Here is a 27,229-nt window from a genome sequence, read left to right as displayed (position 1 = left end):
TTCTAAAGCTGTACATTGTTTCCTTGACAGTGGTAACTGCAAACCACTTTTCTTACAATGACCCAATTCACCAGACACCTGTAGAACAAACATTTACCTGCGTTAAGTCAGTCCTTTCTTTAGTATTTACTTTTGGACTTTACTTAAGACCCGAGCCCCTCAAGGCAGACATTTCTTCATGGGAAGCTATGAAAATTGGGGCTTAGGCCCTTTTTTGCTCTCCGTTTATATTCTATCTGGAGCATAGGCCAAGGTCTGAATGAGTGGAAGGGTCTATGGTTCACCAAAATATGCAGCATCCGCTCTTCCGGTAAACTGCAAATGTTATTGTATTTTTAGCAATGTTCATAAACATTGTATGAGATGGCCTATGTGTTGTTTTCATTTTTCCATATTCCACAATCTATTAACTGGGTTTCCAGATGACTGCAACAATTAAGGGTGTCTCACAAGTTACTTACCTTCGCTAACGATATATCTGTAAGAAACAGTAGTTAGTATTAGATTCCTTACCTTAGAATATCCCCAGGCGTCAGACTGGATCCGGAAACTTTTGCGTAGCAGTTCCCTTGCGCGTCTGTAGGCGTCGGACGCGGCTCCGCGTCCGTCGTCGGTGTCGTTGGCACCGGGATGACGTCGCCAGAGTACTTAGACGCTTCCCTCACGCGCTGACGTCAGTTCTTATACACAGCTTTTCCGCGCCAGAAAACGCAGAGCCATGATAAAAACCAACACTGGTGCCATGAAACTAGGGCCCTAAAAGAGGATGACCTTAACCCTAGATATCGGTTCGCAGAACGGGGAGGATGGGTGAGGCGGTAAGGAATCTAATACTAACTACTGTTTCTTACAGATATATCGTTACCGAAGGTAAGTAACTTGCGCATGTGAAAGAAACAAGTTAGTATTAGATTCCTTCCTTTAGAATAGATACCCCAGCAATACCAACCCATCTGCGAACCAATGATCACACCAGAAAGTCCTGGAGAACAGAACGGCCGAAAAAGCCATCTCTCGGACTTCGCTGTCCAGGAAGTAGTGTCTTGCGAACGTGTGCAGTGAGGCCCACGTAGCTGCCTGACAGATGTCCTGCAAGGGGACTCCCCGGCCCAGGGCAGTAGTGGCCGCCGTGGCCCGTGTGGAATGGGCAGGAAGCCCCACATGAGGCTCCTTTTGAGCCAAAGAGTAACAAGCCTTGATGCCCAAGACGACCCATCGAGAAATGATTCGCTTGTGCACCGCCCGTCCCTTCTTAGCGCCCATGTAACTAACAATGAGTTGGTCATCCACCCGGAACTGGCATGTGCGATCCAGATAGAATGAGAGCACACATTTGGGTCCACACGGTGGAGCCTCTCTTTCTCTTTCGAGGGATGTGGAGGCGGAAAGAAGGTGGGCAAAGTGATGGACTGCCTGATGTGGAAGACTGACTACCTTGGGCAGGAAAGAGGATCACGTCCGCAACACAACTTTGTCCGGATGGACTGAAAGGAAAGGAGGCTTAGAAGAAAGGGCCTGGAGCTCACTCACTCTCCTGGCAGAGGTGATGGCAACCAGGAACGCGGTCTTCAGAGTAAGGAGGCGAAGAACACAGTTATGAAGTCACTCAAAGGGAGCGCACATCAGAAAAGTTAGAACAAGGTTCAAGCCACTGAGGCATCACGGAAGGAACTAGAGGAAACATATGAGTGATGCCCTTCAAAAACCTATTTACAACCGGGGATTTGAACAAAGAGGGCTGATCAGGTAGCCTTAAGAAGACGGAAATGGCCGAGCGGTAGCCCTTCAGAGTGCCCAGAGCAGAGTGCTGCTGGGCAAGAGAAAGAAGAAAGAGGAGAACCTCTGAAAGAGGGGCAGAAAGGGGATCCACAGCCTTTGCTGGGCACCATGCCACAAATTTGTTCCAACTGCAGGCGTATACCGATTTTGTGGAGGGACGCCTGGCTGCCAGAATGACATTACAGACTTCAGGAGGCAAGTCAAATGGCCACAACCGCCGCCGCTCATTCTCCACACATTTAAGTGGAGACTGGACAGGTTCGGGTGGAGGACCGTCCCCTGCTGCTGCGACAGACGGTCCTCCTGAAGGGGCAGACAAATCGGGGGATCGACAGACAGGCTGAGTAGCTCGGGATACCAGAACCTCTGTGCCCAGTCCGGAGCCACAAGGATGACTTGGGCCCGGTCGCGCCTGATCTTCAGCACTCTGGGCATAAGTGGTATAGGCGGAAAGGCGTACAAAAGACCGCAACTCCAATCGCGACGAAAAGCGTCTCCAAGCGAGTGCCGCCTTGGAAATTCCAACGCACAGAACTGATGACATTGCGCATTCTCTTCTGTGGCCAATAGATCTAACCAAGGCTCTCCCCACTGCTGAAAGAGGCGTTGCGCCACGTCCGAGTTCAGACGCCATTCGTGATCCATCATGCAACGACGGCTGAGTTAGTCCGCCCTGGCGTTCAGGGTACCTGTCAGGTGTTGAACCACCAGGGTCACGCCCTGATGTTCCAGCCACTGCCAGAGGCGCAGAGCCTCCTGGCATAGGGTTCCACGACCCCACTCTGCCCTGTTTGTTGCAGTACCACATGGTGGTGGTGTTGTCCGTGAACACCTGCACTACACTCCCCCGGACAGAGGGGAGGAATGCCTTAAGTGCAAGCCGGATAGCCAGCAGCTCCAGAAGGTTGATATGGAGCTGGGATTCCACCGGAGACCAGAGGCCTCTGATCTCCGCCTCTCCCATGTGGCCTCCCCAGCCCTGGAGGGACACGTCCGTTACAACTATGTGCTCCGGTTGGGGTAGGGAGAGGGATCTGCCGTGACCCAATCGCGGTCTGTGAGCCACCACTGCAACGGTCTTGCAGTGCCCTCCGAGATCAAGACATGGTCGGACAAGTTGCCCTGATGCTGGGTCCATTGAAACTTCAGGTCCCACTGCAGAGCCCGCATCCGCCACCTGGCGTGATGCACCAGAAGAATGCAAGAAGCCATCAGCCCCAGGAGCCGCAGCGTCAACCTGACCGGAACTCAGGATAACGGCTGAAAGATCGGAATCAGAGTCTGAATATCCCGAACCCGTGTTCGGGAGGATAAACCCGAAACTGCGCCGAGTCTAGAACCGCTCCGATGAAGAGGAGCTTCTGAGAAGGACACAGGTATGACTTCGGCACATTGATGGAGAACCCCAGTAGGTCGGCCGTAGTCTGGAGGTGGCTGACGACTGTCTAGGGCGAGCCCGCCTTCAACAACGAGTAGTCGAGGTAGGAGAAGACTGAAACCCCTAACCTGCGCAGATGAGCTGCGACCACTGCCATCACTTTCGTAAACACCCGTGGGGCGCTGGTAAGGCCGAAGGGGAGCACGGTAAACTGAAAGTGCTTGTGGCCTCCCGTGAACCGCAGGTAGCACCGGTGGGCCGGCAGGACGGGGATGTGGAAATAAGCGTCCTGCAAGTTCAACTCTACCATCCAGTCTCCCGGATCCAGGGCAGCTAAGACCTGAGCCAGTGTCAGCATCTTGAACCTCTCTTTCCGGAGAAAGCCGTTGACGTTCCGCAGGTCCAAGATAGGGCGTAGTCCCCCTTTGCCCTTCTTGGGAACCAGAAAGTAGTGGGAATAACAACCACACCTTGCTTCTGGCCCAGGAACTCGCTCGATGGCCCCCTTGGCCAAGAGGGCCATAACTTCCTCTCGCAGAAGATTCAAGTGATTCCCCGGCACGCGATGGTACTGCGGTGGCATGGCTGGAGGAGTCGCCTCGAAGGGGAGGGAGTAGCCCCTTCGGATGATTTGCAGCACCCACCTGTCCGACGTGATGTTGCGCCAGTGGAGGAGGTGATGGCGAACCCCGCCCCCCACTGGCGTCATGTGGGCCTGAAAGCAAGGACTAGGAGGGCTTTGAGGCGGATGCTGCGGGGGTGGATGTGGACTGGCCTCGCCATTGTCCCCGGGCACCGCCACGGCGGTTACCACGTCCGCCACGCGCTCGATGTTAGTCTGTGGCCCGTGACTGGCAGGATTTGTGGGGGCGCCCCTTCCTTGGCCATCAAAGGAGCGAAAGGCAGCAGTTTGCTGGAGCGGGCCGACAGGCCCAAGGACTTGGCCGTAGCCCTAGAGTCCTTAAAGCGCTCAAGCGCACTGCCTGCCTTGTTGCCAAAGAGGCGACGGCCATGAAACGGCATGTTCATAAGGGTGTTTTGGACATCAGCTGAAAAGTTGGCGGACCTCAGCCAGGCGTGGCGACGAATCGCCACCGTTGTTGCCATCGCTCTACCCAGCGAGTCCGTTGTATCCAGCCCACATCGGATGGAGTACCGTGCTGCATCTCGACCCTCCGCAAGGGCTTTGGCGAGTTTAGTTCGGACCTCCTCCGGACATTGTGGCAGCATGTCTGTGACCGTGTCCTACAGAGAGTGGGTACAACGGCCCAAGAGGCACGTAGTGTTAACGGACCGCAACCCCAAACTCAGTGAGGAGAACATCTTTTTGCCATACTGTTCGTACCTCTTGGATTCCCGATCGCGGGGAGATGTCGGGAATGTGGTCTGGGAGTTAGAGGCCTGAATGACCAGGCTCTCGGGAGTGGGGTGGGTAGACAGGAAGCAAGGGTCACCAGGAGCCGGGCGGTGGCGTATGGCCACGTTCCCATCTACAGGGGGACCTGAAGCGGGCCTGGACCAGGTGCCCAAAAGAACGTCAGACAAGGCCTCATTAAACGGCAACAGAGGCTCCGAAGAGCTTGCTTGCGGTTTAAGTACTTCAGTGAGGAGGTTAGTCCTCACGGCCGCGACGGGGAGTTCAAGGGATAAGGCCTTGGCCGCCGCGTCAACACCACACTATAGGCAGCCCCCTCCTCTGAAGCCACAGTAGGAGGGGAGACAAAGCCAGTGTCTGGCGAAGTGTCCAGACCACTGGCGTCCCCTAGCTCACCTGCCCAGTCCTGATAATACTGGCACTCACGTGCGGGGCCGGATCATAGAAGAAAAATTCTTCTCTCGACATCGAATGCGGTGTCGAGCGACGCCGCTCCGGCGTCGGAACCAGACCGAGGGGGGGACTGGGGACGACGTCGTCCATAGACCATGCCGGGGGCGACACCCTAGGGGCCGGCGCCGGCGAGGTCGTAAGGTCGACTGGCGACGACCCGGATCCAGTGGGGACCTGCGGCGTCGGACCCGAAGCACCCAAAGGTGCCGGGGCAGAAGCACCCGGCCCGCTTGGGCTCCAAGTCGGGGCCGCTTGGCCCGAAGGCACAGCGGAACCCGACAGAGGAGTGAGCGACCTCATGGCCGTGAGGAAGGCGTCAATCTCCTCCGGCGTCACGTTCTGCCCAGGGACCGGCGGGTATGGAGCAGGCCACGACGCCCGCAGCTCCAGCGGAACCGCGTGGGCGGTGTCACCCAAACCCCCGGCCGTGTCGCGCGAGCGTTGGGGGGTGTCGGAAAAGCGATGTCGCTTCTTCGACTTCTTGTGCCTCTTACCTGAGGACTCGGAGCTTGAGGAGTGGTGTCGATCCTCCGAGCCGTGATGACTCCAGCCCCGCGACCGGTCCCTCGACCTCTTTCTGGACCGGGACCTCGAACGGTACGGGGCCGACTGCCGTAGCTCGAGGCGCTTGCGGGACCGCTTCCACCTAGCCTTCGACGTCAAGACCAGGCAGTCGGGGCACGACTTGTCATCGTGGTCGGGCCCAGGCAATGAAGACACCGGCGATGGGGGTCGGTAACCGACATCAGTCGGTTGCAGTCGACGCAGGGCTTAAACACGGGCATCCCTACCGGCATCGCTCGACTTCGAAAAATTATCGAAAAAGTTTAGTCAAAAAGTGACTAAGGGTACCACTGTTCCCGGATCGGCGCTTGCTGGCGCAGAAAAAATAGCAACTGGCATCAGCGCGCGAGGGCGGCGTCTAAGTACTCCGGCGACGTCATCCCGGTGCCAACGACTGATGCGGATCCGCAGACGACGCCTACCAACGCGCAAGGGTACTGCTACGCAAAAGTTTCCGTATCCAGTCTGACGCCTGGGGATATTCTAAGGTAAGGAATCTAACACTAACCTGTTTCTTTCAGATTAAATAGTTAGTACATGTTACACTGGGCATTCAGAATTTGACCTATATCCCCAAAACAGCTGATCAAACATTCTCAAAACTAAGACAAGGCAAAGAATGATGGAAAGGCTACTGTGCCATTAAACTGTTGGGAATTTTCTTTCAGCTGTTTTGGGGTTAAGCTTGATAAAATATTCCTGTTTTAAAACCCATTTATTTGAAAAGTGACATAGTTTGCAACTACCCCCTCCCTGGACCCTGAATAAGTGTTGACCCACTTGAGCAATTTGCACACAATTTGTCAAGGTTAAAGACTGCATACTATTTTTGTTTCTCCAAGGCTTGTTGCAAATTAATTAGGGGTTGCAAAGTTATAGATGCAAGAATGAAATTTCATACTAAGTGAAATGTCAACTAACTACAGAAGTAATATTGCAATTCTACAATGTTTCATATATATTTCTATATAATTTCAAACCATGTGTACCTTACTTACCCCAGTTGATAAGCAAATATATATATTTGCCTAATAAATAGAGTTAAGGCACTTTTATGGTTACAATTTAAACCAGAGAAACCACTGAAATTCAAAACATACGTTTAGCTCTGCAGTCCATAGCGCAGAAAGCGGCCCTGAAAATAATCACATGCACATCAAATGCAGTTTATGACCTCAACCTTGGTGTGATAGGAACAATTACAAATGTCAGAAATAATCTTACAAATAAAATTACATATTGTATTAGGACTATAAAATATAACTAACTGTAGTATTTACTTATTGGTTTGAGTATTCGTTATTTATGGTGTGCTTTTAGGAAGTTTTACTTATTGGTATAAATAAATATTGAGAGGCCATAAGCATTGTATTTAAAGTGTGAGTTATGGTAAGCTGGGCTGTTGTGTGAATTACGGATTGCAAAGCTAATTAAGAATTTCAGTTTTTTTCGGTATTACATTTTAATCGTAGCTATGCTTTACTGTGGTTTTCAAGAGAATGCCTAAGGTTTTTATAAACCTCAGATACGTCTAGCCTATGTCACATTTCCCTGTTCCCCAAGTGTGTCTAGCCCCTGCTGTGCACGGCTGAACAGACTGGCCTGGGGAGCAACCGGGTGTGAGTGGCCAACCACCGCTACACACGGTATTAACCATAACTTCAGAGTTTGAAAGGTTTTTGCGACCAGAACTCCACTACAACTGATGTTTTAAGTAACAAAAAAACTACGTATACAAATGTGTGTGTGTGTGTGTTTATTTGTAGACACTTCCAAGAATTCTAAAACTGTTTACGCAATTCAGTAAGTAATTAAAAAACAATTTCAAGGTTGGTTTTGTACCCCAGCCAAATCTACCGAAAGTGTATCGTAACATTTTTAGGGATCTTAACCCACTATAACTATATTTATCTAACACAACTTGGAGTGGTGAGCACATTTCCTGGCTTAATTTAATCCTAAGATTACCATGTACATTGATTTTAAGGACCCACACAACATACAAAAAATCTTTTTGATGATTTGAGCCATAAGAGAGACAATTAATACAAGTGACCAATTTGGAAAAGCCTTTTACAGCTACAAAAGCAAATAAATGGGCATAGCAGATGAAGTACAACTCAGTCAATTTATTTAACAGATATGTATTTTCATATTTATAGTATATGGTAAAATAGTAAAAACATTTACATATGCAAACTGGATAATTATTGTACAAAGTTGTAGTAAAAATATATACTATCCACAATTTTCTTTATAAAATATCCATCTACACTTTACTAAGGTACAGCAGCTGCTATGAACGGGATTGGTTTCCCTTTCTCGAACATTAGCAAAGTAGCATAAATCGCTGCCCAATTATTAAAGGTTTTACTACCTGGCATTGTGCATTTAAAAATAATGAGATTTTCAACGAAACATTATCTTCATCTCTAGTACAAACATTCATTATTCAACAATGCGGATTGGATACATAATGATTTGTGCAATAAAATCCATCTGTGCCAAATAAACAGCTTTAGAAGATTCACACTATTTTGTTAAACAGAATAAAAATAAAAATCAGCAACACTGCAGATGCAGCAGTTAACATCTGAGAGTTCAGTCCACCTTTACAACACTGTAAATTTTCCGGACAAACCAATAGCATGCAAAAAATCCAATGGTTCCTGAAACAAAAGAAATTTAGTTAAGCTTTTCTTTAAAATGGGAAGCTTAGTAACCCATAAAACAAATAATGCTTTTAAATATAATCAAACTCACGAAAAATACAACACATACAACAGAACATAGGAATTACTCACCTTTAAAATTCGTATCCCTATCCTTTGTCTTCACCTTCAATCCTCAGTGCCAGCCATAATGTCAGTAAACAATTGTCGGATGGAACTACAAACCTCATACTTCAGCACAGGCAAGACTGCTGAAACACTAGTGCTATATGTTCATATTCCTTTATTTGGGGAGTAGAGTTTCTAAAGTGGTGTTTTTGTGGTCAGAATTCAGTGATTGTAATTAACAGATGTATACAGGTTCAATTCTGGATATCTAAACATGCAAGATTCCAATCTTAAAAGAGTCAATGTTTCTAATGGCTGTGTATTAATTGGGGATGCGCAATTCCTATGTGTTTCTTTATGTCAATACAGGAGTCTAGAAAACATGCAATCCAGGATATCAGGAGTGCCAGATATGCTATCCATAGTGGCCATTTGGGCTCGAAGAAGTATTAAAATGTAACTTGCACCTCCAATAACCTCCTGCTTTAGTCCATAATGAAATCCGAGTAAATAGTGACATAGGAGTACACTTTAATCATTCAGGGCAAGGTTATTTGGTTTGAATTTAAAAATGAAATATCCACCTGAAACAAGTTTACATTTAAGGTAGTCAACATGAATTACCTAATTGATTTTGAAATTGGATGATTCTGCGAGTGGTACTTTATCTAGATGATAAACATAAGGGAATCCTAAAAATTTCACTGCAAACAAAATATTCTTCTAGGTGGAGCATCCAGATTAAGATCTTTTAATGGGATTCATACCTATGTCCAGGAGTATATGCACACCTTCATACAGAGAAAGCAGTGAGATACTTATGATGCAGTTGTGCTGTTAGGGAGCTACTGTGTTATGTTAGTAGACACACTGGAAGATAAGGGGATAGCAGCATGTACAGTTCAGCTCTTAAAATTATATGGCTTTAGATATGTAAATGTTGAACTAGGCACTCTCTGCAGGGTCAACTCCAAATATTTAGCTTTCGGCCCTCCAATGTTTTGCTGAATTTGTTTTTATTGGCCTTAGGACGTTGTGCACTTTACCACTGTTAGCTAGTGTTACAGTGCTTGTGCTCACTCCCTGGAAAATGGTAACATTGCCTTACACCTGATTGGTATTTTTAACATATCTATAAGTCCCAAGTTAAGTGGTATACCATGTACCCAGGGCTGGTAAACTGAATGCAACTAGTGGACCAGCATCATTTATTCCTCCACCCCCCAGTTATGTAGCCCCTTATAACATGTTTCAGGTCTGCATTTGCAGCATGTTAGGAGTTTCAAACTGCCAATTCGACTAGGCAAAATGGACCCCTTGCCAAGTCTTGAGCTCCCTTCTAATTACATATTTCACCCCTAAGGTAAGCCTAGGCAGCCCATATGGCAGGGTGCTATGTATTTAAAACGTTGGACATGTATATTCAGGTTTTACATGTCCTGACAATGAAAAAAGCCCACATTTGTTTTGCACAATTCACAGGCCTACTTGTCCTATAGGATAACACTGAGTTACCTTATTATATTTAATAAGTACTAATTTGTGATTTGGAGCAGGAAGGAAAGCCATGTTTGATGACTGAGAAATTGTAATTTTAAACTGTCTTTAATGAAAAAGTTGATATTGCGTCACCATTTTTGAAAATTGAACTTTTAGAAAGTTCGCATTTTCCTACCCTATTTGGTGCCAGCAGTCTGTTCCTGGGTCACATGACTGGGTGTTATTGGCTGTTGGCTCTGGAATATTCCTCCCAAACAGCCATACAATCGAGTGATTAGATGTGCCTGGATGGGCTATCAAAGGTATAATGGAGGAGGGGGGCAAAGCTGAGCACAGCCCTACTTGCAATTCAATAGGGTGTGCCCTGCCTTCACACAAAGAACTTCACACTAGTTCATGGTGGCTGTAGCCAGGGAAGGAGGCAGCAAATTCCACTTTTGAAAGGCAAACCTCTAGAAACAAAGGAGGAACCAAGTCTAAAAATAGGACCCACTCTTCAGTTTACTTTCAGGACCTGGGGACGGACTCTCAGCGGACTGCCTACTGCTGTGTCCTATGGTGTACTTCGGAAGACTGCTTTGCTGCACCAAGAAGGAATGCCTTGCTGCCTTAAGCCTACCCTTAGCCCCAAGTGGTCTGCCATGCTGCTGCATCCTTCACCATTACTCGAACACAGGACAACCAGAATGACTCCAATGGATAGTTGGCAGGAGTCTGATCAGAGCCTCATGGATATAAAAGGCTCAATCTATCTTGAATCAGCACCTGGACCAAGCATGAGTGCGTCCTGAACTTCCAAGTGATGTCTCTTCATTCCTGGATCCTTGGAAGTAGTGCTTAAGGTGCCCAGGTAGCCTAAATCATGAACTTGGGACTTAGAAACGTCTGGGACAAAAAGCGCTCTGAGAAACGAGAGGAAATCAGCACCTACCTGCTCACCGATTCGCCCAAGGTGTATCTCTGATCAGCCTGACTTCATGGCAGCTTGTGCTACTTTCTTCTCTGAAGCAGCAAATCTTGTTCAGTGGCTCCTCACAGAAGGGGTATCAGGCTTTGTGGAGTCCTCATTGGCTACAGCCTGCAGCTTCTGGAGACCTTTGACATCCAAAAAAGAGACTTAGTCCAACCACAGGATTATTCACCGCAACTTCGTGCAGCAGCTCCCAGACGATGACACCTTCTTCTCGGACACCACCAGTTGCCTTGCCCAACTGAACTTTACTTTCTCAGACATTTTTCACAGAGATTCTTCAAAGTCCGAAAGTAAGCGAAGACCGGGCCCAATCCAATACTTGTATCTGACCCGTGCTCAAGACCAGTCGGCCAGCACGCTCGACTTTGGCCTGTCTCATGCGACTGGATGTCCGTAGTTAACGCTTTGGTCTTTTAGCTGCTAGTTTTTAACTTAAAACATTCATAACTCCAGTGCTATTGATTGGATTTTTTTCATTTGGTGTCAAATATTTAATTTAATTTTACACTATTTTTCTAAATTAGTATGCAATTTTTCTTGTGTGGTATTTTCACTTCTTTACTGTTTGGGTGCTGCATAAATACTTTACACATTGCCGCTAATTTAAGCCTGACTGCTTTTGTGCGAAAAACTACCAGGGGGTTAAGCACAGGTTAATTAAGTGACTTTGGTGGTTCATCCTGTGAGAGATTGTGTCTCTTGCTTGAGCAGGGTTTCACATACACCCAGTGACAAATAAATCAAAAAAACAAATAATATATATGTATTTTGCTGCTATCTTCCCTTCATTATTTATGTTCATGTATGCACTTTTTGGTGGATATATAAGTTGGTTATTTTCAAGGGGTATTTTTTATAGTGGGGATGCAAGGAACTTGGTTGCTTCGCAGTGATGATATGCAGGTGTTTTATATTGCAATAATGTGTGTACTCAAAAAGAACAAGTTACTTACCTTCAGTAACAATGTATCTGGTAGAGACATATGTTCGTCGTAGATTCCTTACCTTGGAATTTCCCCCAGGTATCAGTTTGGATGCAGAGATTTTTTCTTGAGCAGTACCCCTGCACATCGGTAGGTGGTGTCATTTGACTCCGCGGCAGTTGTTGGCACCATGGTCGCTGGGATGACATCACGGTGCCTACTTAGACACCGCCCTTGCTCACTGATGTCAGTTTTGACACAAATTTCCGCACCAGAAGCGCAGAGCCATGAAAGACACTGACCACTGGTGCGCCACAACTAGTGTCCTGTAAGGAGTCCCTATTCTTAGAAATCAGTTCATAGAGCTGGTAGGATGGGTGGTGCAGTAAGGCATCTACAACTGACATCTATCGCTACCAGATACTTCGTTACCGAAGGTAAGTAACTTGTTCGTCTGATAGAGACTGTTAGTTGTAGATTCCACTCCGGACTTCACTGTCCAGGCAATAGTGTCTGGTAAACGTGTGCAGAGATGCCCCGCTGCCGCCTGGCAGATATCAAGGAGTGGGACTCTGCGTACCATTGCAGTGGTTGCAGCCATAGCGTCCGTAAAGTGAGCACACAAAAGCATTACAGATATTAATGCAAAAGACAAGCCATCGAGAGATGGTATGTTTTTGAAAAGCCCGGCCTTTCTTGGCACCCACATAGCCAATAAAGAGTTGATCATCCACCCAGATGTCTTTAGTGCGGTCAAGATAGAATGACAGCGCACGATTCACATGGCGGTTGTGTTGTCTGTGAAAACTTGCATCACTTTCCCTTAGAGAGAGGGAAGGAATGCCTTCAGAGCCAATCTGATCACTCTGAGCTCCAGCAGGTTGATATGGAGTCCGGGCTCCGCCAGAGACCAGACTCCTCTGATCTTGGCCTCCACCAGATGGCCGCCCCATCCCAGGAGTGACAAATCCGGTCACTCAGGTTGGGGAATTAAAAGGGCTCTGCCACTGACCCAATCTTGGTTTGTAGCCCACCACTGCAGTTGTTGTGCAGTTCCCTCAGAGCTGAACGTAATCTGAAAGACTGCCCTGATGCCTCGCCCACTGGAACTTCAGGTCCCACTGCAGAGCCCGCATATGCCAAATGGAATGATCCACCAGAAGGATGCAGGAGGCAATGAGGCCCAGCAGCCTCCGAGTAATTGTCACCAAAATCCGGGATAGAGGCTGAAACATCAGTATCCTAGCCCGAATATCCGAGAGTTGCTGTTCGAGAGGATAGGTCTGAAACTGCACTATGTCCAGAACAGACAGCCGGGCCTACAACATCTTTCGGGACTGCTGTCACAAAGCCTTCGGGTGCATGGCCTAGCAGTCGGACCATGACTTTGGGATGTGTTCGCGCTCCAGACACCACAAGCACATGAGGTGCGGCTCCGTCATAGACATCATTTTATGACAGGAACCGCAGGGCTTGAAGCCGGTCCAACGTTGGGACATCCCTCACACACCAAGAGTCCAAGAATCGAAAAAGATGGCAACAAAAGTTGCAAAAAGCTGGCCAAAAAACAGCTAAGGGGTGACTCTCTCCGGGTATGTGCGTGGTTGGCATGGAAAAAGAGAAGTGACGTCAGCGCGTATAGGCGGCGTCTAAGTAGGCACTGCGACGTCATTCTGGCAATTACAACACCGATGACTGACGTGGAGTCGACCGACACCACCTACCAACGTGCAGGGTTACTGCTGAAGAAAAAATCTCTGGATCCAAACTGACGCATAGGCAAAATTCTAAGGTGTGGAACCTACAACTAACAGTTTCTATCACATAACAGCTAAACATTTGCTGTTTACGGAAGCAGTAACAGATAAAGTGAACAAAAACAAGATAGAGCAATGACCCCATGAGTTTAAGGAAATTACACTGGGCTTCATAATGAAGGAACTTTCGAAGTCTCAATAGGCATGGTAAAAGAAACAACAATAAAAATAGCATCAGAAATACATTAAAAAAGATGAGACCTTATCTTTTCTCAAAACAAACACAGTGGAAGCAAGAATGACAGTAATCAAACAGAATCACAACTGAGCTCTAAACAAGAAGTTGATTAAATTAGTAGACAGAAATAGCAGATATAACATACCACTTTCAGGGGTTTTGGAGAAGTTGTATAAGGATAATATGAACACATTTCTCACAGCCTTTATTCCAGAAATCACTAAAAACTTCTACAACCCACCTTTAGAATTTCGTAAAGCACGCCTCTATTATGAGTAGGGCTCCCGGTTTTCCGTTTTTACGGATATTTACATATGAATACAGACGGAAATCTATATTTCCTTTGTCTGTATTTATATTTAGAAACTGCAAAACACTGGGAAATGTTGCCACACTGCCGCAGCATGCAGTTTCCTTTGCACGCCCCTGGGAATTCATTTTAATCCCTTCCAATCACGGTCTTTTAGCGCTCTCATGTGGACAAATTGTGTGTGTTGAATGCCACAGGGTGCCTTGTCAAGAACAGAAAAGCTTAATAGTTTATAGCGGTGGTGGAGGGGGGGATAGGGGTCAGACCGACAGCTGTTCGCCCTTGAAAATCGAGTGAACTACTAGTTCTGAAAACATCGCACAGCCTGTATTCTAACCTGCCCCAGAATGAAATATTTTCCAGGCTTCCCAGTGACATGCCTTTGCAGCATGCTTCCAAAGGCACATTTTTTCAGATTTCTCAATAATTTCCAGAGGCACATGTAGCCCTAATTATCTGCCTTAAGGCTGGCACTTCACAGCCTCACCGGCATCTTGCCAGGAAAGTCTTGGCCTGCAGATTTGTAGCAGGAGCTGTTTAAATGGGTTGACTACGCACAAGCAGTTTTTTATTTTTTCAAGAGTAAAAAATGCAATTTATTTTTTAAGCACAAAAAATGAAGGCTATTAATCAACAAAGGTCTTGCTTTATCCTCTGAAATAAAAGTCCATATAACTAAAGAAGCAGACTAGGTAACCATTGGGAAAATGAGAATATTCATACTTTTAGTGAGTACAACAGTTCATTTACCAAACTGTACAAGCATAGCAGTATTTATATTCATTTACTATACATACCTCGTTGTTGCACATAAAATGGTCATGTTAGAAGCTCTCAAAGAGCCATTGCTCCTTTTAAATTGAAATATTTATTTACAATTTCAACCATAGAATTTTTTTTTATTTCAAGTTTTTTATTAGCAAATATTTCATATATACATATATTCATGTATACATACAGTACAGTGCGTTGCCTCGCGGGCTCCATAGGGGTTACAACGGGCTGGGCGGGCTACTTGGTGGGCGCATATCACTCGATCGATTGTATATGCATGCTGTTGCGTCTTGTTGCACCCTTGTACAAGGAAATAAAGAGATGAAGAGAAGAGGGTGAAAGGAAAGGAAAGAGGTGGAGATAGAGACAGGTTGTCGCTTGGTTATACTGTGCCAAAACAGGTGGTTGACGGTGAATAGGGGGTCACGTATATGATCGTCTCACGGGAGTTCGTACGTTCCCAGATGTCTGTCTAGGGGTGTCCACATTTCGCCTCTCGCTGTGTGGTTGGGGGCGTGTGTTGCTGCTATGTTGTCTGCCCCGCTCAGGAAGGTAATCCAGTTAACCCAGCCCTTGAACGTGGCTTTCCCTGTGTTTTTCCAGTTAGCTAGTATTGTTTTGACTACTGTCGTGAGGAGGAGGTCTATCAGCGCGCCGTCCTCTTTTGATTGGAGGTCTGGGGCCATAAAGGCCGTCGCTAGTCCTACAAAGCCTGGCTGTATGTCCCTCCCTACTACCTTTGTGATGAAATCAGTGATTCTGGCCCAAAAGGTTCTGACTCGGGTGCAGTGGAAGATTAGGTGAGCAAGGTCTCCCTTCTCTTTCTTGCAGTTCCAGCAGGTGTCAGTTTCTCTGACCCCTACCTCTGCGAGTCTGGCTGGCGTCCAGTACGCTTTGTGTATCAGCCAGTACTTTGTCTGTGCGACTTGGGGTGATATTTTATTTTGGGACGTGGACTGCCACAGGCGCCTTTTTTCCATCTCGTTTAGTTGTCTGCCTAGGAGCTTTTCCCAGAATCCTATTGTTTTGTTGTTGAGTTTTGACGTTGTCGGACTCAATAATTTGTATAGGTGGGAAGTGTGGTGGCCCAGCTTGTTCAGGTTCCTCATGTATTGTATGATTGAGGGTGTATTCTTGTTCAGTTTGGCTTTCGTGATGGCAGCTTTGATTTTGAGGAACTCATTGACGTCTACCTCAGTTAGGTTGTGGATGTTTTTTTAGGGCTTCGAAGGTCAGCGGTGTATTGTTCTTTTCCAGCTGTTGGGGGGTGGATATGCCCTTCCCAGACCAAGCGGTGTTGGCTAGGGGCTTCCCCTTGTTGTTAACTTTGGGGTTGTACCATATGGACTCCCATTTGGTGTAACATATGCTCTGGTCCATTTTTTGTCTACTTTTAATAGGGTTGCCTTAGTATTTTTGAGGATGGTATTATCGGCCTCTGGGTGTTTTTTCGCCATAAGCAATGCTATGGGGTCCAGACCTCCTAGCATGGCTCTCTCTAGTTCTAACCATACTGGTGTATATTCCTCCTCAGGGGCTAGCCAATGGGCCCCTTGTCTGGCTAAGCATGCGGTTTGGAATATCTTGAAGTTAGTTATGTTGAGTCCGTTTTTACTCAGTCTTAGTTTGTGCAGGCTTGTCCTGAGTTTTTTATCCTTCATATGAATTTGTTAATCATGGCGTCTAGTTGTTTGTGGAAGTCTGTTGTGAGTGTGAGCGGAAGCATTCCTACCAGGTAGTTGATTAGTGGTGTTATCATCATCTTGATGGATTCCATCCTTCCCCACCAGCTTATGTATTTGGGTGACCATGCGGTCAGTTTATCCTTGATCTTTTTTAGGGTGGCAGTCTCATTGTTTTCTAGGGTGTCTCTGAGGTCCCTCCCGCCCGAATCGCCCAGGACTGCCCTAGTTGTATGGACGTTCATAGGTTTACATTCCGACTTGTCTCTGTTGAGTCTGTACCCCGAGACTTGTGCGTATGTTTCAATGGTTCTCATTAGTGCCGCTATAGATTCTGTTGGTTTATTGGTTATTATCAAGACGTCGTCACCGTATGCTGCCAATTTCACCGTGTGCGTCTACCCCCGCAATGTCAGGGTTATTCCTGATCATGCAGAGGAGTGGTTCTATTGCCAGTAGGAAGAGGGCTGGTGACAGCGGCCAACCTTGACTCGTTCCCCTCTCGAGTATTAGTTGTTCTGATGTTCCCCCATTGACTACCACTCTGGCTTTGGGTTTGTTGTATAGGGCCATCACCTTCTCTCTGTATGCTTCCCCTAGTCCAAACTTCTTCATGCACTGTTCTAGGAATGGCCAAGACACTCTGTCAAAAGCCTTTTCGGCGTCTAGAGCTATCATCACCGCTGGGTCAGCACTAGTGGCTGTGCGGTTGATCAGGTGGCAGAGCAGTCTTGTGTTGTCCTGGGAGAACCTATTCTTGATGTAGCCTACTTGTGAGTTGTGTATTAGGTGGGGGAGATAGTTATTCAGTCGGTTTGCTAGAATTTTAGCATACATTTTGCAGTCAACATTAATCAGTGAGATTGGTCTGTAGTTTTGGGGGTGTTGTGGGTCTTTGCCATCTTTCGCTATTACTATGATGTTGGCCTCCGCCATGGTGTCTGTCATTCGTCCCTTCTGCACACAGTGTGTGAACACCTCTACCAGGGTGGGCTTCAGCTGGTGGAGGTAGCGCTTGTAGAAGCTCGCTATGTATCCATCTGGCCCGGGTACCTTGTTGACTTTGAGGGACTCTACCGCTTTTTCAATCTCCGCCCCTGTTATGTTTTGGTCTAGCAGCGATCTTTGATGCTGTGTTAGAGTGGGTAGGTCTAGTTTGCTTAGCAGGGCTGCCCTTCCGTCCCCTAGTAGGCTTTTGTCTGCCTTGTACAGGTCGCCATAGAAGTCTTTGAATGTTTCCAATATTCCTTTGTTGGCCGTGTGGGTCTTTTTCGCCTTGTCGGTGATTGCGGCTATGGAGTGCTGTCTCTGTTTTGCTTTTAGGTAGGATGCTAGTGCCCTCCCCGCCTTGTTAGCCGTGCACAAGTTAATTGCTTTGTATTTATTTATCCACGTGCCTGCCCTTTCACTCAGGATTCTGTTTAGTTCGTATTTCTTTTTAGTTAGGGCAGTCAGCGTGTTTGCGTCTGCGTGATTTGCACAGTGACCTGTCTCTAGGTCTCTGATTTCGTTCTCGAGGTCATTGATCTTTTTATTTCTTTCTCTATTCATTTTGGCCTTGATATTTAGGAACTTGCCTCTGAGGGTGGCCTTGAGAGCGTCCCATAGGACGCCTTTTTCCACTTCCGCATTGTCATTAAAGGACAGGTACTCCTTGATCGCTTTTTCAATCTCTGTGGCGTGTGTGGGGTGCTGCAGTATGTCGTTGTTTAGTCTCCATCTGCAGCTTGGACGTTCATTGTGCCTGCCACTGAGGGAGAGACTGATGTGTGCGTGGTTCGAGATTGTTATGGGCGCTATCTCTGTCTGGTCAATGAGGTGTGTGTGTGTGGCTGACATGAATATGTAGTCTATTCTGCTGTATGAGTTATGGGGGAGCGAGTAAAAAGTGTATTTCCTCGCATCTGGGTGTTGTAGCCTCCAGGGGTTTCTGAGGTGTAGCTTTGTGCATAGGTTTAGCAGGGTGCTTTGCTCTTGATTTCTATGGCTTTGCCTAGTCGGGTGTCTGTCTATGGCCTGGTCTAGCACCTCATTCATGTCTCCTGCCAATAACACCAAGTCGTCGTGGGGGAGTTTGTCTAGTCTGCTCTCTATGTCGTTCTAGAACTCCTTGTTTTCTGCGTTAGGGCCGTAAACATTGGTTATGTGTATGGTCTCGTCTCCTTTTTTTAGGCTCATTATCAGCTGCCTGCCATCTGCGTCTTTGTGGCATTCATGTATGACTAAGTTACTTTTCTTATGTATTTTTCTCTGTGCGGCCGGTGAGCAGAAGGTGCCGCTTATCTAGCTCGCTCTGAGGCGCAGCGCATCGTCCTCTGAGAGTTTAGTCTCCTGGAGGACATACACATCCGCTTTGAGCTTTGCTAGGTATTCTAGTGTCTTTCTGCGCTTTACGGAGTGGTTGAGGCCTTTGACATTTAGGGACACTACCTTGATGTCTGAGTTTAGCTGGCTAGGTGTCTGTGTCGTTGTTGTCATGTAATTGCCTGTTTGTCGCTTATTAGTTGGGTGTGTCCCATATGCTGGTCGTGCATGTGCCCTCCCCGCCGGCTTGCCACTGGTTTCAGCGCTCTAGATCTCGGACCCCAGATCTTTGGCCAGGTAACTGCGCTGTTGGTTCTGTCTCCGAAATGAAAGTAGTGCAAGGACAGAAAGTCTAGGATAGGAAAGAAGAAAGAAAGAAAGAATAGGCATAGAAATCAGTAATATTGTACCACCGTACTTGTAGAACCCCGCTCCCCTTCTCCCCCCTCCCCGCCCTCCCCCCCGTGCTTCATACTGCAGGCGTGCGACAGTGAGGATCCTCCTCCTCTCCCCCTCCCCGAGAATAGACTATGGGTTGGTCCCGCTAGGCACTCAGGTACACATATTGAAAAGTTCCCCATCCCTTCATTGCTCCGGTAGTGAGCTGCTATAAAGAGTACTTAGTACATTCAAAAGGATATCCATCCAGGCGCTCATCGTCTAGAGGCAGGGATCACAGTCTATTTCCTTTCTGAGCTGTCTCTGGTGCGGAACATGTCTTGAGGTAGGTCGGTTCATTTTCAGAGTTGAGGTAGGTTATGTTGGCTGTGTGTGCATATAGCTTCCTTGTTCAACCTGGAAAGAGTTGATCAGTCTTGAGGTAGATGCGTCTTCCGAGGCGTGCTTTAGTTTAAAAGGTGGTGCCGGGCCACGAGGTAGTGTTGGTTTTGGTTTAGCTGGTGGGAGTGTTCGTGTTCATATGCCGTTGTTTTCTTCTTCGCCGTTGTCCGATGGCGCTCGTATTTTTCCTGTGCTCGGGCTTTGGCTTTGGGCCTCCATTTCTTCTGTGGTAGGCCCTTGCAGGTATCTCCTCAGCTGCCTAGGGTCATCGAACAGCACGGTGCCCCTCCTGTCCGTGATTTTCATTCTTGACGGACCTGCGAAGATGAAAGTTATGCCTTCTCTCCTCATTCTGTCTCTTAGGGCCAGAAAGCCCTTCCTGATTTCCACTGTCGGCTTGGAGAAGTCTTGTGTGATTATGATTTTGCTCCCGTTCCAAGTCAGGTTATAGTTCTTCCTTGCGATGGCGAAAATTGCTTCTGTTTGGTTGCTGCGGAGCGGTTTGCATATGATTGGGGGCGGTCCACGGCCCAGTTGGGGTTTGTGGGCTGGCACTCTGTATGCCTTGTCTATTTCGAATTGCCTGTCAAACTTTATTCCTGTTAGTTGTGGCAGTAATGTCTCTAGTAGGGCTGCGCAGGACCCGGTTTGATCTTCCTCTCCTTCGGGGACGCCCAGGAGGCGTATGTTCCCTCTTCTGTTTCTGTCGTCCTGTTCCGCGATCGCTTTTTGCAGGTGGTCTGTGGTCTTTGCCACATGTGTCAGCTCTCTGCGTGTTTGGCCGCTGTTGTCCTCCAGATCGCTGATCCTTTTCTCGGCCACTGCCAGCCTTTCATTTGTTTTGCTTTGATACGCTCTTATGGCCGCTAGTTCCAATTGCATATTGTCTATTGTCTTCTTAGTTGCTTTAGCGAGCTCATTGCCTTCATTGATCTTTTTAAAGGAGTGTGTCTAGAGTAGTTTCGTTGTTCTGATTGTTCTTGAGCTTTGACGGAGAATCTAGTGTGTGTTTACGCACCTTTTTGGTCTCGTTGGTGGATTTGCCGTCGTGCCCTGCCATCGCTGTTACTCCTCTTCTGGCCAGATATGGGTGGAGCCTGTCCACCTTTTGTTGTTTTGAGCCTGGTCCTTCTAGTCAGAACCTGCTGGGCTCTCTAATTGTCCTTGTCCTCGTCTTGGCTCCCGCCAGTGCCGCTTGTGGTGAGGTTTTGTGTGGGCGGCTCGTTGGACTTGTGTTGGTTTCGGTTTGGTTCGATTTGTTCTTCCTTAGTTTGCTTGTTGCTCAGATCTGCATGTCTGCATGTCCGCTTACTTGAGCACAATCATCATTCTTAGAGCCTCCTGCGTGGGTCTGGTACTGTGCTGGTCCCTGGTCTTGCTTTGTGTTAGCTGGTTCACTTTGTTATTTTCCCAGTGCTGATTGGGTGCCTTGTGCTCCCAGACTTTTTGCTCCTAGGGTTACGGCGAGGTAGTTGAGGCTGCAGTGGTTGTGGGGTTGATCGGCGCTTGTGGTTCAGCGCAAGACGGTTGAGACCTTTCTGCGCGGCTCTTGCTCTTGCTCTGCATCCGTCCGGCGCTGCACTGGGTTTCCTAGGAGCATAGGCGCAAGATGGCCGCTCCCGTTCCCTTCGGTTTCGTTATGCTTCTGGCCACCGTTATTGCACCGATGGTCGCTGGTTGGCGAGGCCAGGGGAGGGGCGGTGATGATCTCAGCTGTGGGGGGTGAGCGCAAATTGGCCGCTTTCGCTTTTTCTTGGATCGTTGGTGTTATTGGCTTGGCTTTTAATCAGCATATTATTTTGCCCCCGGCTGCTCTCTCTTGTAGCTCAGTTTGCTCTCCCGCTGCCTCCCTCCTTACATTTGCCGTGGCGTTGCTGAGCCCCCCGTCGCACCAGTCGTGTGCCGCTCTCTTGGGCTGTCTCCGCTCCTTCGCCCTCGCTCAGTCCGCTGCCAATTTTCCCTGTTCCCCTTTATCGCCTCTCCTCGGGCGCTTTTGTTCCTGTGACAGTGGTCCGTGTCGCTGGTAGCGTTCACCGGCTTGCCTGTTCTGCAGAGAAGGGGGGGGGAGCGCAAAATGGCCGCTTGTTTCCTGACTACACGTGTCAGTTTCAGTTTGGTTCGATTCCGTTCTCCTGACTTTTGATCGGCTTTTTTTTTAATTTATCCTGCGCCCGCTCTCTGTACAGTGCGCTTTCCTTCCGTATCTGCGTTCTGTTTCCTTCCCGCTGCCCCTCTCCTTACTCTCGCCGTTGCTGAGCCTTCGTCTCTTCAGTTGAGTGCCGCCATCTTGGGCTCCTCTCGCTCCTTTCCGTCCCTCGCTCCCGTCTGCTGCTGTTTTCTCCCCTTTGATGCTTCTTTGCCTGGGCTCTTGACTGCCAACTTGTGCACTATGCCTTCCCACACCGGATTCTGCCGTTTGTTCCTGTTCCTTTTTTGTGCGGGACTCTTGCTCGCCGTTATTTCGTCTCGGGGTGGCGGAGGTAATGGACTCAGGCACCCGTCCTCATCACCGTCCAAGCCACGCCCCCCGCACAAGCAGTTTTGTCACTGGTTGCTGCATGCATGATGAGAAGTGATGAAAGGGAAATTCAGCCCAGCAGCGGCCTTCACTAGTCTTCCAAGGTCGAGATGCAGTTTCATGCTCTCATCACACCAGTGGTCCCAATATTTAGCATTTGTTTCCCATTTTACTAAACGGCTACAGTTTATTACGTTATTTAATGTAACCTATAGATACACATGTTTATGTAAGTTTTAAAAAGAGTTATTGAAATTAAAATACATTCACAAAGTGGGATGCATTTCTAATCATAGAATGTCCTAAATATCCTTAAAAGTGGAATTGCAAGCCATTTGTCTCCCAGCCATGGAGTTTTTGTCATCAGCAATTCTCCTCCCTTTTTCCACAAGAGTAGGTTCAAATATGAAAGGCAAAATATCCTAGTTTGCAACAAAGGAGTACAAGGTGTAGGAGTCACATGACAACCATACTAGTAGGCAGCATAGTTTAATAGTGATTGGTCTGGGGAAACAAACTCAGAATTTAAAACTTAATACCATGGTTGGGGAGTCTCTTTAATAATCAGAATTGATTTCTGCCCAAATGAACCCTTTTTCGCGAAATTAGGATAATCAAAGACTGGAAGAAAAACCATAACGCTCTAACTTATACCCTGCAATTTGCATAGCGCTCTTACGTGAAAGTTAATAGCTCACTGTTCTATGTTAATATTTTTACTTATTAACTGCAAGTAACAATAGGGTCTCTCTGACAAAAGATTTGAATCCGGTGGGTCCACTCGGCCTTTCATTCTTATCAGGTCGATAAAACGCCTAGTTTTAAGTCACAGCAAAAGCACATCATAAAACAAGCAGAGGATACTTCGCCTCCTATCTCACAGCGAAGACGTGGAACAACCTCCCACTCCAGCTCTAGACCGCCCCATCTAGTCTGGAATTTCAAAATGATCTTAAGACCTGGCTATTTAAATGAGTCTATCAGACCCTGCAAGTGCCTAGACACCCTCTCGGGTGATTAGCTGAGCTCTATAAATCAACCTATTGAGAGAGTGTGTGAATATATCAATGAAGAAACAATTGCTATATGTGAACATATTTTGATAAAGAAGAAACTATTTGCAACTAAAAATGTACAAGCTAAGATCAATGGGAAACTTTGATGGATTTGAATTCCTACATACCCAATTTCGCAGTGCAGATAACGGCTTAGTGTTTTGTCATGGTCACATACAGTATTTTAAACATCAAACCAATGGCTGCTTAGTTGTTGAATCCTTACATTTATAGAGATGGGTCGCAAACGCAAGGACATTGACGATTACGTACAGGAGTATGCAGAATTTGAAGCCGTATCCCTTAAAGGGATGAAAATGTTCACCTGCAAGTCATGTCGAACAACTGCTGACATTGAAAACAGGGCAGCGGATAATATCAAAGCCCACCTGAGAAGCAAAACCCACAAGAGACTTTCTGCTCCAGTTGTAAAGAATACATATATGAGAGGGGTCCCCGCAGGAGAGGAAAGTGTATTGTAGAATGCATATACTGAATTTTTCAAAAATACTAGAACAAAAATTATTAAAGCAATTTGCGATTGGTAATTTGATTTATTACCCAATGTTCTGTGATTGCCAATGGCAAAATTAATCACATCAGTTTATAAATTACAAGCCCCAAGGGGGAAGAAGAAAGGGAGGGGAAGTGGTGCTCAAGGGAGTGTTAGAACAAAGAAGATTAACACAGTATCAAAACAGTAACCGATATATTACCAAATTGCAGACATTTATCAAAACAATTATAATACAAAAGCCCAAATAGAAGGCAAAATTTGAAAATTGTTCATTGGATAAAATTCAACGGTCACATCTGAATATTAGATGAATCGGGGGTGTGCCGGAAATTCAACGGAAAAGAAACCAGTCGACGTTTCGACCCCTATCAGCAGGCCAATTAAAGTCCTTTTACGGGGTCTTCATCAGGACGTCACAAAGGGAGAAGGGGAGGGTGGGGCAATTCTGTGTAAAAAGATTTAGGGTAATTAAACTTTAGTACATAACCGGAAGATAATCATCCTATCTAACATTTTAGACAAGGAAAATAAAACTAAATCACAAAATTACCATGGAGTACGGCCCAGCCGGGCTCTCTACATGGAGAGACACGCCACGCTGGAAGTCGTGGTCAATCTAGTAAGGTGGAAACCTCAAATGAAGAGGAGAACAAACAATCGATAAGGTTCTGATGAATCAAAAAGTTGTAAAAGCTAAATGTAACTCCACTTGCACACTACAGGTGTGGAGACTAATGTTTCCATAATTCTACACCGATGTTGGCCAGACAGTTACCAAAAGAACTGGCATATTTATTAAAAGGGTGTATCGGAACGGCATGAATTGAGACCACAATGGATTACAAACTATACCTTTAGGTCGATGTGACTCGAGCCTTCAAAGGGTCCAAAGGTCTAGCACAGCGAGGGAGAGACAAATTTCCTGCTCTTAAAATTATTCTCCTGTGGTAAACAAGGGAGAGGAAGTTGTTTACCAAATGTGCAGGGGCGAGTAATTCTCCTAATGTGAGATACTCGCTGCAGGCTGCCAGATACTTACAGATAAATGGGCAAAAAACCGCCGTCTACTTCAGACATTCGGCCAGCCTCCGTAGCGTTTATGCGCGGAGTGAGAGGTTCCAAATCCAACTCGGGAATAGCGCCTGTCCGTTATTTAGTCCTACGGTGAAAAAAGGGGGGAGTTGGTTGTTTCTCCAAAGTAAGGGGCTGACATTTGATGAACACAAGGACGGACTCAAGGGTTACTTACAGGAAAAAAGCGAGCGGGCAGCCAACGTCTGCACTAGTCAAACCGCGAAATCCGCCGTGTCAACAGCGCGGAGTTTGGGGCGGGGCTAGCTGATATGCCAGAATAGTGAAAATGGAAAAGTTACTCGCGGTTACACTGCCAGGCTTCTCAATGGCACATAGTATGGGTTATAAAATAAATTACTCTGGCGAGTTCTTTCGTGGGAGTGCACTTTGATGATTTTAAAACGATTACGTTTAAGAGCATATTTTCAAGAGTAACATAAGACCACTGGTGCAACTCTCACGCAGGAGGTTGAAGACCAGTACACAGGGTATTAAAAACAAGAAATTATGAGAAGAAATTATTTGACCAAACATCAGAGATCAGAATGGATTAAAGAGTCCGTGCGGCTCTTAACGTAAAAGGCCGTAGACGGAAAAAACTTACTATCGTCATCATCAAGTTCATTACAGCAGACTCGTGCACTTCTCCAACATGAGAGTGTAACGAGTGTTGTTGGTCATTAATACACAGTTAAGGGTGAGAATTTTCGTTTTAACCAAGTGCTGCCAATTGTGCAATGCTACTGTCCTGCTCGTTCAATCCATTCTTAATAGAGTCCAAAAGGGACATCCATTTGGACTCACGTGTATTCAATATTGTGGGAAGATTACCACCTCTTCTGCCCAGAGATACCTTTTCAATGACAAACCATCGTAGGTCTGTTACAGCGTGTCCTGCTGTCAGCCAGTGGTCTACCAATGGCGCACCTGCCACTTTGCATCTTAATCTTCTAGAGTGGGATGAAATCCTAGATTTGATTTTCTGTTGGGTTTGTCCAACATATAACTGGCTACATGGGCACCGAATGATATAAATGACCCCAGTAGAGTTGCAATTCGTGTAGTGTTTTAGGTTGTAAGTTCTGCCACTGTGGACAAATGTTTTAGTCTGAATCGTCGTCTCGCAGGCAGTGCATGCCCCACACCTGTAATGGCCAACTACAGGGGGGAGGTTCCAGAGGGATGTTAGAGTAGGTTGGCTTGCTGACTCCAGATAAGAATGGACCACCATGTCCCTTATGTTTTTAGCTTTCTTGAATGAGTGAAGGGGAAATTCCGTTTGTTCAATAACATCCGCGACCAACGGCCAGTTTTGATTAATGATTTTCTTAATATCATTACTGCGTGTCGAAAAAGTCGTAACACAAATTACGCGGTCAGGTGTAGTCCTTGGTAAATTCTCTGGATTGAGTAGGGAGTCACGTGGGTTATACCACGCCCGTTTTCTTGCTCGTTTCACCATCCGGGATGGGTATCCTCGTGTGATAAGGCGTTCAATCAGGACCTCGGACTCCTTCAGGTAGTTGGCTCTTGTGGAACAATTCCTCCTGATCCGGAGGAATTGTCCGACCGCCAGGTTATCCTTGAGACCCCTCGGGTGATGGCTCTGATATTGCAATAGGGAATTGCGTTCTGTAGGCTTCCTGAACAACGTTGTTTGTAGATGATCTACTTCCACATAAATGGAGATGTCTAGAAAAGGTATAATTTCATTACTGGATTCCATCGTAAACTGAATATGAGGGTTCTGGGAGTTAAGCCAATCATGAAAAACTTTAAGCTGATCTACATTTCCTTCCCAGATGCAGAGGATGTCGTCAATGTATCTGACCCATAGGGTCAGATTGGCCTTAAAGGGGTTAGTCTCTTTGAAAATATGCTGATGTTCAAAATGGTCCATATATATTATTGCCAGATTTGGAGCAAAGGTAGCCCCCATCGCTACACCCTTAGTCTGCAAATAAAATCCTTCCTGAAAGATAAAGAAATTGTGCATCATGGCAATCTTCAGTAACTCAATTATAAAATCTGTAGGGACCTGAACTGGCGCAGTTCTTTTGTCAAGGGCCTCTCTCATTACTTCCAAATCATCTAGTTGGGGGATGCTGGTATACAGCGATACGATGTCGCAAGTAACTAACAATGCATGTTCTGGATTGAATGGTCTCTCATCCATCAGGTTAATAACCTGGGTCGTGTCTCGTAGGTAAGCCCTGGTGTTGAGGGCGATGGGCTTGAGAAAGAAAGCCACATATTGACAAAGGGGCTCTAGCAACGATCCACATCCGGACACGATGGGGCGTCCCGGGGGGCTGTTGAGATTCTTATGCACCTTCGGCAAACAGTAAATAGTCGCTAATCTTGGAAATTTTTGGTTGAGGAATTCAAATTCTTGTTTACTCAGGAAAAGGCCAGACAAGAGGACAACAACAGAACCAGACAGGATGGGATGGCGGCAGAGGCAAGCAGCAGAAACGGGTGACCTTTCGCCCGGA

At 46.8% G+C, this 27,229-nt stretch overlaps 1 protein-coding gene across 1 annotated transcript in view; it reads right to left on the bottom strand.

The window, feature by feature from the left end:
* Nucleotides 1-7,658: 7,658 nt before the first annotated feature.
* LOC144829455 (transmembrane 9 superfamily member 2-like) overlaps nucleotides 7,659-27,229 on the bottom strand; it is a 1,692,131-nt gene continuing 1,672,560 nt past the window's right edge. Inside the window, exon 17 of the mRNA XM_078688619.1 lies at nucleotides 7,659-8,218. Within this exon, the coding sequence (XP_078544745.1) occupies nucleotides 8,151-8,218 (68 nt within the window). The 3' untranslated portion in view covers nucleotides 7,659-8,150. The remainder of the gene's footprint in view (nucleotides 8,219-27,229) is intronic.

The sequence above is a fragment of the Lissotriton helveticus genome, chromosome 4_1 (assembly GCF_964261635.1).
Source record: "Lissotriton helveticus chromosome 4_1, aLisHel1.1, whole genome shotgun sequence".
NCBI lineage: Eukaryota > Metazoa > Chordata > Amphibia > Caudata > Salamandridae > Lissotriton > Lissotriton helveticus.
Note: the sequence above shows the minus strand (reverse complement) of the source record. Positions and strands in the feature narration are given on the sequence as shown.